Here is a 13,035-nt window from a genome sequence, read left to right on the forward strand (position 1 = left end):
GTCGGCCCGTCACTCCTCCCCCACCGGCTCATTTCTTCATCGCCGTCTGTGATTCCTAAGTGTCTTAAGGGCGACAGGCATCTGTGGGCCACACGTCTGCATGTGATCTGTTCCGTGTTATAGTTTTGTATTTGCTGTTGTTGTGAGCTGCAGATTCAGTCGTGAGAAGTCCGCTTGTTCCTTTTAAAACCATGATCTTCAAGCTTCAAGGCTTTTGGTACCTGGGTTGGAATATTTCTTCTTTATGTTCCAAAGATTGCCTTCATGTTATTAGCTGTTAATCAAAATATTTTTAATCCTCTGATCCTGCTGACGTGGATAGTATTGTTGCCCTTATAATTATTTTAATCTTCTTTTTTTTTTAAATCAATTTTATTGTGTGCAGTCATCATTTCTGTAGTAAAACACTGGGGACTCACTCATGTTAGAAAGCCTTAGAGGCAAAAAGGGTGTGATTGTTTTTTTAAGATCATTTTGAGGGAAAGAGATTTCGAAAAGACTTAAGTATTTTAAAAGACGTCAAACCAGTATATTACATTTGAGTCACTAATTAGTTTCTTCGTGTCAAATAAATCTTGTTAACTCAATGTTAGGGACTTTATTTTCATTTTTTTATTTTATTTATATTTTTGTGAGATAGGGTCATGAAAAGGAACACTGTTAGTAGAAGTGAAAAGCCAAAAAAAATAATAATTTTTACCACAAAAATAGAAGTTTCGAGTGAAGTATTGAATGTCAAATTCATTGGGGGGTCGGTTCTTTGGAGTGAATCAGTCCACCCAATATTTCATACGGAAAGAAGAAGAGAAACCATTTTCAAAATGGTTTGAGTAAGTGTTCCAGGTAGAAGAGTTGCTGCTCATGAAATTAGAAAGTCTTACAGTTGAAAAAATTATTACGTGAAGGTGGTCTTAGAAAAAATGAGACTCGAGAAATGTGCTTCAGAAAAATATGAGAAACGTTGCTTTGCTTTTAAAATGTCATAAAGCAAACAAAGTGAAGGCACTAGTTTATCCGCTGGGCTAACGTAGTCTGTAGGTAAAGGTGCTTTGCGTGTCTGAAGAAGCATTTCTCACTGAGTGATGTGAATTCAGATAATGACGGGAGAGGAAGCACCAGTGAGTGATGTTTCTCCTGAAAGTCTGCCTTCAAGCTAAAGTGTCTCGTAAAGAAAGTCATAAATTAGAACAAGTATTCAGTGCTGTTGAAACTAACCTAGATCGAAACAGTCTTTGAAAACATTTAAAAGAAATGAGCCTCAGGGAACGAAGCTGTAATGAGTAGACATTTTCACTAGAATTATTCAAGGAAAAGGGTCCGGCACATTTCGTTTCTACTTCTTCAGAGGGCATGCTCAGGCGCTCGAAGGGAAGATCTGCCACTCATTGTTCCACTGTTGGGGAAAAGCCCGTTCTCTGATTTTGCACGTTCTTTGTAATTGTTTTCCTCTTCCATGGAGGTTGGAATATTAGGGCGTTTACTGATGGGTGGGGAGCTGGAGGAGCGGATTCTGAGGAAGTAGGTGTGGATCAGATTTAAGTCTCGATCGTATCCTCCGGTAAAGAATTTGGACTTTATTCTAAGGCATTTGGGGGGCAGTTGTCATTTTTCATCAGGTGAATGATCTGATCAGCTGTTGTTATTTTTAGAGAGAAGGCTGAAGGGTGGAAGGACTGTGTCAGGAGGCCACCTAGCGGGAGGCTTTTGCCATAGCAGAGCAAGAGGAAGACTGAACGGAGGCTGCCGGGGTGGGGGGTGGGGAGGCTAGAAAAGAGGAACCCCATTTGGGAGGCAGCCCTGCGGACCACATTCAGAAGAAAAAGGGGGATGGAGGAATTAGGGATGACTGAGGTTTACAGCTTGGGAGATTCAGAAATGGGGACAGTTTTTACAAAATCGAGACTGAAAGGTGGAACGTGCGAGAGGCCCAGACTTGGGGAGGCCGTGTCCTCACCAGCAGTGAGAAGGAGGTGACATGGAGACGGGCCACATGCAGTGTGGGGAGAGGCACGTGGCTGGTGCAGGAAGCGTGACCCCGGAGGGCAGGCCGCCAGAACAGATGCAGTGTATGCCGAGGTCACCTGTCACCTGAGCTGCTGAGTCCCGGGTGTCTCTGTGGGGTCCCCAAAACCATGGGAACAATTAACCTGTTTTCCCAACAGGGAAGGTGGACCGGGTATTGTAGAGTTTTTCACATGATTAAATTGAAGTGTTTCTAGTTTTGCAGCGTTAATCGTCGTGTATCTGGAGGGCATCTCTGACACGGAGCCCGTGAACCCCTTCCGTGAACCCCTTCTGTGAACCGAGTGAGCAGGCTCGCTGGTTCTCTGCGGTGTTGACGCTGGGTGGCTCTTCAAAAGACCGAATTATATGTAATACGCTGTGTTTAAGGAAGCAGCAAAAACTTACATTTTACAAAATGTAAGTCCCCACGGGAATGGCTTCTTCCTTCAGAAAAGCCACCTGTCTAGCACGGTGTATTTTCCTAATATAGCAGATAATCAGATTTTAATAACGAAGAGACATTAATTTTTTCCTTACCTTTCAAAGTTGTGATCATTGCTTTTGCTCTTTTCTTGAAGAGCTGACTAAAATCCAGTCACAATTTCTTGGAATTTGTGTCTTTAAGGAAATAAGTGTCTTATTTCCTTAAAGGTGGGTCATTTGTGATACATTTTAAATCGGTGAGTCTCAGAGGAGGACAGACGTTAGCTGCTGATAGATCACTGACTATGTTACTTTGGAGTTGAAGACTTTCTGCAAGGTTTTCATTCATTTGAAATTGCCAATGCATCAGTTTTGGCTTCTGTTTGATTACAATGAAACCACAATAATCATTCAGTAGTAGAAAAGGATGCCAGCCAGTTTCCTTTAAAGATTTCTTTTTTGACTGCAGGGCAACAAATTTCATTAAAAATCCCAAGGGAAAAAAGTTACTGGAAGAGAGTAGGGTTTTTGGGGGATGCTTGCGAGACACCCGGCTCCTTTGGTATCAGTAACTTAGGCCCAGGCTCCGAATTTGCTGTGTGTTTAAGATCTACTGAATTCCTGCTTCCAGTGGAAGAAGCCTAGGAGCAGGGGGCTCCTCACTCAGGTCCCCAGATGGTTCCCCAGCAGCCTCCAGGACAGGTTTTCGATGGAGCTGGGGGTGCGGAAGCCAGGCAAGGAGCTAGAGAAAGACACTGCCCTTAAGTGGCCCCCGCACCCCATGTGGCGGCAGCGTTTTAACTTTCACAGGGAAGTGGCTCCACCGGGAATGTGTGGAATCCTAACTTTGTAAATAATTCAGCTCAATGTTTGTTTACTGCAAATGCCTAAATAGATGCGTTTAGACAGAAGTGAGACTCCCAAGCCTGGAAGAGGCGCGGCTGTGCACATCGCCGCCGCTGGGAGCCGTTGGAAGCCAGTTTCCCCTGTTCACTTCTTCCAAAACGCACTTTTGGTTCTCACCGGAGGCTGGTTTCCGGTGTGAGCAGCAGTCAGAGCCCCGTGGGCCCGAGTCGGCAACGGTGGGACATGGGTAGGAGCAGAGTGAGCACTGGCTACAGAGCTGCTGTGGACATCCTTAGTGACTGTGAAGATAAAAATCAGTGACGGTGCCACACGCCTTCTGGCCCTATGTGAAGAGCTTTTCTGTCTGCCTGAACTGGCTGCTATGGAGGATTTTCATCAGCGAGGTTGAGGCCCCTTTTTTAAAAACAATTTAATTGTCCTGCACAAACGCGGTACCTCTTACGGTGCATTCGTAAAATTCAGAAGAGCACTTTATTGTTTCTTGATAAAAACGTTATATTTGAGTGGTAGGCGGTTGAGAACGTTGGCGGGTCGCGTGCTGTATCACACGTAGGGGCCCAGGCCTCAGACTCTGGAAGCACACGCCCTCCGGGCCCAGAGCCCCGGCCGCCACTCACCACGTCGCGCCTCGGGTGCTCATCCGTTTTAGGGTGACCATTCCAGTGGGGGCTGCCGCGTCGCAGGGACTGTGGCAGCCACGTGGTAGCACATGGCAGATTCTCAGGACAGCAGTCAACACGCAGCAAGTGCTGTATGAATGCGACAGTTTTTATTTCGTGTCGTGGGTCAGAACGCGTTCCTTACATTTAGCTCTCATTTTTCCTAACAGGTTATATTCAAAGATGAATCTGTAGTTGGAAACCAGTTTGAAAGGGAACTTACTGCTTCTGAATTACAGAATGACCCCAAATTACCCAATAATTTAATAAAAATTGTGTTTAGATTTGGAAAGTTCTCATTTTAAGGGTATCTGGTCTGATAGCGCACAATTCTTACAAAATAAACTAGATTTTGAGGACCTAGAAAATGTTCACATTCTCTTTGTATTCATTTCAAGCTGCGGTTCACTAGTACCTCAGTAAGATGTTGCTTACTGAGGAAAGTTTGGTTTCTGAACTGGTGCTGTCGTCTTATTTGAGTGTTCTCATCTCTGTGATTACAGTACAGAACATCGCTGAGGGCTACAGGTGTCCCAGGTCGGGGATTCCGTGGGGGCAGGACAGCTCAGGGCGGCAGTAGGTAGGGATGGCGGTCGGGGGCCTGGAAGGGGGCTTACTGTTCGCTTTGCACCAGGCACTGTGGGATTCTATTTTTACATAATGACCGTTTTAAGAAAGACTAGAACTCCCATTTCAGAGGTGAGAAACCCAAAGTCAGAAAGATTGAGTGACTCACCCCATGTCACATCGATAGTAGTTGGCAGAATGCTGATTCAAACCCAGTCTACACTGCTCCAAAACCCTGTTTCAGCATCAATGCCTGCTGCTCACAGCATCGGAGGTACCTTACGAGAATCAAAACAAAACCGTCCCTTCCTTCACTTACATGAGCTAGAAGAGCTGGGGCTGGCGAATGAGCCACGCGTCACCTACCCAGCCGAGGAGGAGGATGGTGAGCGAGGCAGCTTGAGTCTGTTTTCCTAGGTCTCGTCTGCCCTTCATCGGATGTGGTGCCGCACATGGAAACTGACCATTTTCAACTTTTATTTCTCCAAACTGTTAAGGAAGTAAAAGAAAATATTACCCTGGTGAAACATTTCAGAATTGAGAAACATTTAGAAAATTCGCTGTTATAATTGACTTTCCGTTCAGTTAACAAGGAATTAGAATTCACTGGATAGCAAATGCATCTTGTATTTAATCAAGGCTTGCCTAATAGAAATTTTAGAATTCTTTTTGTTTTTTAGCTGCTATATGAAAATTTTCAAACAGGAAGAAAGGAAGACCAATATTTCTGGTCTTACACAGACCTGTATTTCTCGCCTTGGTTCTCAAAGCAGCCCATGTCCAGTGTGTTTGTGTCACGTGGTCACCTGCCCGTCTTTCTCTCCATCTAGAGAAATAGTCTGTCTGCTGTCTGTCTGTGTGGGGTGGTTATTTGGAGGTGGTAGCCACACTGTCCCAGAAATTCTTTTTTTTTTTGAACAGCTTTGTTGACATATAAGTCCCAGACCGTTAATTCCGAAGATTCTTTTAGAACTTTGAGAACCAGAATCCAGTCGCGGTTCATGCCTTGCATTTGGTCGTGTCTTGGCCTCTTATTCTAGACCGGCCCCATGCCCTTCCGTCTTTTTTCTCTTTTTAAAGAAGACAGTGTAAAGAGAGAAACCAGTTGTCTTGAAGAATAAGTCCGGCTTCCGAGCTGTCTGATTGTTTCCCCATCATGTCCTTTAACTTGCTTCTCTGCGCCCTTTCCTGGGAGCTGGAAGCCGTGACTGAGGATCAGGCTTCAGGTTAAGCTTTTCCGGCGTGAACGTTTCGTGGGTGTCGTGCGCAGATGACGTGTCTGCAGCGTCCCATCAGGAGGTGCGGTACCCAAAGTCCCCGTTAGCGAAGGTCGGTTTCCATTTGTTTGAAGTGGTGGTCCGCGTCCCTTTGTCAGAGGTGCTGAGAGGAATTTCCAGGCTGAGTACTGTGCAAAGGCCAGTGCACCTTTCTCCATCTTCTGTCCTCCGGCGCCAGCGATGATCCTTTCCTGAAACCGCGGAGCCGTCAGAGCTCACACAATGGCTTTTCTCACCTGTTTTTTCATCTAGGGGCGAGTATGGGTCTCTCACAACGGGGAGAAACGTTCCCTTTCCTCTGATCACTACTTTCCGGACTTAGGACTCGGCCTAGCTACCTCCAGAGCTGACAAGGGAGCCTCCTCCTCTCATTTGTCTTTGGCTTTTTAAATACCGTGACGTAGGAACTTTCATTTGTTCCGTATTTTGCAGTCATGCTGTTTGAAGCTTGGCAGTGGGAACCAGTGCGGACTGGCTCTGGTGCCCTTTAGGCCGGACCCCGTGTTTCTTTGAGTACTTTCTTGCTTTCTGGGATAACAGGATGTCCCAGATCAAACTTCAGACTTCCGGTGTCCCAGACCTGAAATCATCCATTTCCCCCAGGAGCTCTGGTTATTTTGAAATCTTTTCTTCATGTCAGTAGCTAGCTTGGGAGTATGCATGTTCTTTACTAGACACAACTTAGTTTTGTTTATGTAGCATTCATAGTTTTACAGAGGATTTTGACATACGTTTTCTCATTTGAGCTGTTTAACAAATTCGTGATATTAAAACAGTGGTGTCTGTTTTCTAGATGGATTTACAGCTCTGCTGATTTGTTTATAAATCTGAATTCTCATTTTAAGTGCCACACTGTAGCAGATAAAAGAACGAGGCTGCGCTTTAAGAGACTAACCGGCAGAGTATATTCTAAATATTTCAAGCTGCTAATTGAGAACGAGACGTATAGAGCACTTACTCAGAAGACTCTTTAAGATGTTACATTTGTCTTTTCAGGCAGTGTAGTCAGCTTTCACTTAGTAACAATCTGTAAGAGAACATAAACAATGAGGATCAGCGTGGCCTGAAAGTGTCCTAAAGCTTAATTCTGTGGAGCCAGATGTGTAGATAGCGGGTTAGAACAGAAACCACCAAGAGAACCTCCTTGATCTTGCAATTGAGTGTCGAGCGTGTAGTACAATCAAGGGCAGCAAATGAAATTATAACAAACAACAGTGCCGTGGATGAAAAAATAATAATGCATCAAAGAAGCGTGTTCTTCAGGAGTATGAGGCCCGAGTTCCTGGAAAGCTAGACAGAACTAGGTTCTCTTAAAGAACTATGGATTTAACATGTGCTCACACTGTAATTAAGGGGGACATAATTTCAGCATCTTAATCTTTTTTTTCTAGGATACCGTACTATATGCTTTCCTCGTTTGTTTGGCTCTTATAAAGTACACATTCGAATCTGGAAGTATACAGTTACCAAAACCGAAGGCCTGGCGGACTAGTAGCCGGGAATACCCTTCTAGCAAAGCAGTTAAAACGAACTAGTTTGTGAAGGAATGGAGAAGGCAGAAATTGTTCAAAATAGGAGTCGCTTAGTAAGGATTCTCTAAGAATCACAGAAGAGTTGAGTTTCTGTTGATCTGAGCCCCTGTGTATAACCTTGAATCTGTGGGCTCCTCATTGGAGCTCTTGGACAGTCCACACTGAAAAGTTCAGTCCTTTCTGGTTATTGGGAAGTTGCGACGTCTCACGTGGTTGAGAAGCCGTTGGTATTCTTATTCAAATTCCGAAGATTTGGGGCCGTATTTTGCTTCCATTGGTTTCTACTAGGAAACGTTTTTTGTTTTTTGTGTTTTTTTGCGTGAAGAACTTTCCCATGTATTCCTTATTTTGCAGGCAGAATTTCAGACGGGCTTTCATCAGCTGTAGGGGAGATTACTAAACTACTAGTGCAAAGAGCTTACTAAAAATTTGCAGCTACAAAGGTATTAAGATGAATTTAGCCAGAGTTAAGAACCTTTTTTAATTTAGGTGAAACTAAATTAAAGTGAAAACTGAACATTCTTCTTAGGGAAAGCAAAGAAATTTAGTATTGCTGATTGCCAAATATAGATGCGATTATACTCTTTATTTTCTTAGGATTTGACTTTAATTTTCCCCCTTCAGAATCGAAATCTCATTTCATTGTTTGGTGTTAAGCTCTTCATTATCGTCAGACGAATGAATAACTCCAAACCTGTTTTCAGTTTTCTTGTCAATAGCTGCCAGTGTATGTCTGAACATGGGAATGAAGCTGGTTAACATTTTAAGGGTTGTCTCCATCTTCGACGTCGACAGACTGCTGCTGTGTGATCTTGATCAAATATCTCTGTAAAACCAGGCCACGGCGGTGGGACGACTTCGTTTCTGTGCCTCACGTGGTTTTGATTCAGCTTCTGCTTTTCAGCCGACGCGGGCACGTGGGGTTCTGTCTCAGGTCGTTCTGGGTCGCTGAGTCAGTGCCGATTCCCGTCATTCCAGTCTGTGCTCCCACCCGCTGGTGTAAGAACGTCCGCGCCGCCGTGTGGCGCACGGTTGACGGATCTCCCGGCACAGCCACACTGGTGCGCAGGCCTCGGCCCGCGTCGCCGTCCCTGAGGCTGATTGAAGCAGAGCGCGGGGCTCCAGCCCCGGGGCTGCTGCTTCAGCGGGTCTGCAGTGGGGCCCGAGATGATGAATTTCTCATAAGTGATGCTAATGCCTGACCTGGGGACCACACTTCGGAATACTGATGCTGACTATATCGATTGCCTAACAAGCAAAAGTACCACCGCCAGAATCCCACAGTGCAGCTTCTCTTCAGTGCTGTTCTTCAGAAGCTCTGACTTTCTTCTCTCACTCATGCACGCCGAAGCACATGTTCACATAATTGTCTTTAAGAAAAACACGTGAGACAGTTGGTGTCAGCATTTCGATTAAAGAGTTTTTTCCTTCGGCTCGCTTTCGTTCCTTTCTTTCTTTCTGAACAATGGTCACCCTTATCCGTGGCTCCGCTTTCCGAGGTTTGTCACCCGGCGGTAACTGAGGTCTGAAAACGTTAAATGAAAAATTCCTCACTTGGGCTCACATCATCGCAGGAGGGAAAAGAAGGGTGGGGACAGGATAACACGGCACTTCGAGAGAGGGACACGGACCAGTCACGTAATTTGTATCACAGTTTATTGTTAACGATGGTTCTGTTTTATGAGTGGTTCGTCTCCTGCTGTGCCTAATGTATAAATTACACTTTGTCATAGCTGTGTATATGCAGGAAAAACCCAGTGTGCATAGTGTCGGGTACTGTCTTCAGTTTCAGGCATCCACTAGGGTGTCTGGGAATGTGTCCCCAAGGATAAGGATGCTGCTGTTGTTTCAGGCTCTGTCTCTGCCCCTCCCTCCCTCCTGAAGCCACCTGGTGGCGGGGTAGCTCAGCCCCGCAGAAGCTGGCTGTCGGGGAGACCTCTCATAGAAACAGCCAGCATCGAGGTCACTGGTGTGCAATCTGCCCGTTCTCCCTGGTGACGGCTGGTAGCGTGTTGGGTGCGGTTAGCTGAGCGTGGGGGCTCACCGTCTGGAGTGTGTGTGTTCACACGCGAACACAGACGTCGCCGGTTCGAATGTGGCCGTCGCGGGAAGCTCGTGCGTTGTGGGGTTTGGTGGAAAGCGTTTTGGGAGAGGAAGCATTGCACGTGTGGCTGCCAGGTGGCTGGACCTCTGTCCCTCGGCCGCGGCTCTTATTTAAGGTGACGAGACTGGCGGAGATGGGTGGAATCAGGGGAGATGGCTTTTTGTGCAGCCGGGTAGCATGATCTCCAGGCAGAAGCGCTGTCAGGCGCGGGGTCTGATGCTGCAGGGTGCGGGCAGAGCGTGGATTTCGGCCCCTCCTCCCCTGCTCCTGCCTGTGGCGGGCGGGGCGCGGGAGTGGTCTCTGTGGCTCTTGCCCAGCGCAGGTGGCTTTATCGCTGGTGCAGTGCGGTGCAGTGCGGTGCAGTGTGCAGTGTGCGCCGCCACTGGGTCCGCGCCCAAGGCTTTGCTCACAGTTCCGGGCCGTCCAGCCTTCGGCCGTATTTAGGCACAAGCCTGGCATTGCTCTCTGACCCCAGAGGGACGGGAGGAAGACCGTAGGGCGCTTTTCCTGTTTATAGTAGTGTCCAGTTTTTTTTTTAATGGAATGATTATGTTTTGGGGCTGTTTGTTTGTTTGTCTAAAAAGCAGCTTCAGCAGAATTAAATAAGTTATCTCTTGTAATCCAGCAACTGTCTTTAATACCTTTTCCCTTAAAAATCGCTTTTTATATGGTTAATAGTCCCCGTAAAAATAATAGTATTTTCTAAGGAAATGTCATGGGTTCTTGCATATTTAGAGAGATTTTCTAACGTTGTGTATTTCTGTAAATGGAATAAATAGAAAAGCCTTAGCCGTTAGACCCGTGAAGACAGGGACCTGGTGTTGTTCATTCCTGCATTTCCAGCACTAACAACGTGCTTGATAGACAGCTCTCCGTAATTAATAGTTGTGGGATGAAGGAGGAAATCGCGGAGCTTAGTTCTGCACATCATGTATTACCTAGTTAGTACCACTAGGTGGTACTGTTGTACCATGAGAGACTGCTGCTTAGGCTCTTAAATAGTTTTACATAAATCCTGTGAATAAACAAAATGAATTGACTACTTACTATGTTTGTTGCCTGCTTCGATTATTTATAATTTTAGCATGTGATTAGTCTTTTGATTTTGTGATTACGTCAGGCAGTATGATCATAACCTAAATAAAAAACATTTGCTTCAAATCTTTATCAAATGTTAAATGAGATAGCATCTATGAAAACCTAGCACCATACCCAGTTAGTTTCCTTTTTCTCCTTTATTTTGGATTAAAAGCCTTTGTTAAATTTCTGTTTGTATTAAAATAATTTGCCAGATTTTCTAACGAATTATCAGTGAACTTGAAATAATATTGTAGGGCTTTTGTCAAAATATTTTAAAAATTGATACCAAACCTAGAACTTACTGTATTTTCTCTCCAGTGCCAAAAAAAGAAAATATATTTTGCTTCCTTGATTCTTTTATGGGGTAAAAACATCTTATTAATTTATAGCTCTATTACATATTTGTGCACATATGATAGTGTATAAATAAAGCCAATCTCTACTTTGTCTTGGTTTCGTTCCTATTGTAAAATTAAGTGTCGACAAATTTGTGGTATAGCTTGGACTTTTTTATTTCCCTGTGATTAATTGGCTTTTGATATTGCGATTCTGTGATTGTCCTAGACCGAAGGGAAAGAGGAGGGCCCCGGATGGACCATCCTGCGTGACGACTTCATGATGGGGGCATCCATGAAAGACTGGGACAAAGAAAGCGACGGGCCCGATGGCAGCAGGCCAGCGTCTGCGAGTGACTCTGACACGTAAAGCTGCGTCCGAAGTACCGTCATTTTATTTTTCCTAGAAAAATACTTCATGCTCTGAAATTGGGGAGTTATAAGGATACCGTTTGTCAGAAAGCCAAAAGACTGACGATTTCCAGCTTTGCTTTGTTAAAATTATGTTTTCAAACTTTGTGTAATTTTAAGCATTGTTTCTCAAAACATTTGTAAAAAAAAATACTTCTACGTGTCCAGTGGGATGTGCATTTCGCCAGAATCGTTACAGTTTACATACTGGTTGTGGACATTGGTGTATAGTTTCAGAAGTGCAGTACCCTTCATAATTAAAACAAACTCCTTGAAATTAATATTTTTCAGCCTTCCAACTGACAGACCTATGTATTTAGAGGTTTGGGGGTAGGGTGGTATTTGTTTTGGTGAGCTATTGAGAAATTTTACACAGTAAAATTTAAAATTACAGTATTTCTGATTTGGAGGGATTTTAATTTTTAGATATTCTGGCAACTATGATATAAGAAACACACCAAATCTCTATTTTTATAGTTTGTTCTTTTATATGCTTAGTAATATATGTGTAAATAATGACTTAGATTTATTTTTAAGTGTTAGGTTGTATTTGTATGAGAGATTTACTGAGGTAGAAATTCTCATGTTTAATTTATGCAATGAAGCATCAATTCTTGGGATGCATATCTGACAGATTTTAGCCCCTCTTTCTTTTTTCTGAATATTTAAGTTCCCTTAAATTCTCTATTCTGATCTGACTGACCGTTGGGACAGCAGGAATGGACAGCAGGTAGTCTGCGTCAGGATACCGCGTCTGATTTGAGACTTGATTCCTTGTTGTTGCCTTAAAGATTACCAAATTCAGTGAGTTTCAGCATCTAGCTGTTAAATAAAAAAAGAGGAGAATGTAAGACTATAGTGTCTTTCCACAGTCTCCGTGAAACTGGGCCTGGGATGGCAAGTTTGTAGGGAAATTATTTAATAGAAATAATCTGTTGCCTTTTTGTAAGGCTCCATTCCTTTCTCCATCTTTTCATAATAAAAATAGTTCTCCCCTGCTACCCACTTGCACATACTTGCATCTGTTACGTATTGAAAGATAATCCTCCCCCCAAAACTGTGCTAGAGCAGAGACATTTATATTTTCAAACCCGCCGAGTGTTAGAAGCATTACAGAACTGACGTTACATTACTTCGTGGCCTGGCGTTTATTATCATAAAGGCGAGTATACATACACCTAAGATGCCAAGTGATTAAACCAGCAAAGCTCAAAATGCATTTTTGTATTCCAGCTTTTGAACTTTAGTGCCTTATTAAATTATAGAGCTGCCATTTTTTTTATTGTAATATAAATATGAACAAATATTTCTCAATAGTAGTAAGAGTAACTATCCCATTATAACTTAACACAGGTTAATATTTCAACATAACCTAACAGCACCTGAGAACTTTTTCTCCCCATAGTTAACGATGGCGCTTTATTTATTTATTTATTTTTTATATATCTCCTCTGCATCGTACTAAAGCTTTGCGAAAATTCTCAGTAGTACATTTGGGTGATAGAAACAGGTAAATAACTTCTCATTTGCTAACAAGTTGTTTTTGAGACATATATTCATTGTATAGTCCTTAGTGTAATCTTGAAAAATTGAACAAGATTTTCAAACTGAAAGTAAGGGAAAAAATATTTGCAGGTTTTCTTTATTCAGAAATGATTTCATTCCAAAATAAAATTGAGTTGCCACTATAAGAAAAAATATCAGTTAGAAAGCTATAATGTGCATATGTGTGTGTGTGTGCGTGTGTGTGTGCATATATATAAACATGAAATAAGT

The 13,035-nt window shown here is 43.5% G+C and overlaps 1 protein-coding gene across 1 annotated transcript in view; it reads left to right on the plus strand.

Moving 5' to 3' along the window:
* RRP15 (ribosomal RNA processing 15 homolog) overlaps positions 1-12,260 on the plus strand; it is a 26,929-nt gene extending 14,669 nt beyond the window's left edge. The window contains exon 5 of the mRNA XM_023534151.1: positions 11,078-12,260. Within this exon, the coding sequence (XP_023389919.1) occupies positions 11,078-11,218 (141 nt within the window). The 3' untranslated portion in view covers positions 11,219-12,260. The remainder of the gene's footprint in view (positions 1-11,077) is intronic.
* Positions 12,261-13,035: the final 775 nt, after the last annotated feature.

The sequence above is a fragment of the Pteropus vampyrus genome, unplaced genomic scaffold (genome assembly GCF_000151845.1).
Source record: "Pteropus vampyrus isolate Shadow unplaced genomic scaffold, Pvam_2.0 Scaffold121, whole genome shotgun sequence".
Taxonomy (NCBI): domain Eukaryota; kingdom Metazoa; phylum Chordata; class Mammalia; order Chiroptera; family Pteropodidae; genus Pteropus; species Pteropus vampyrus.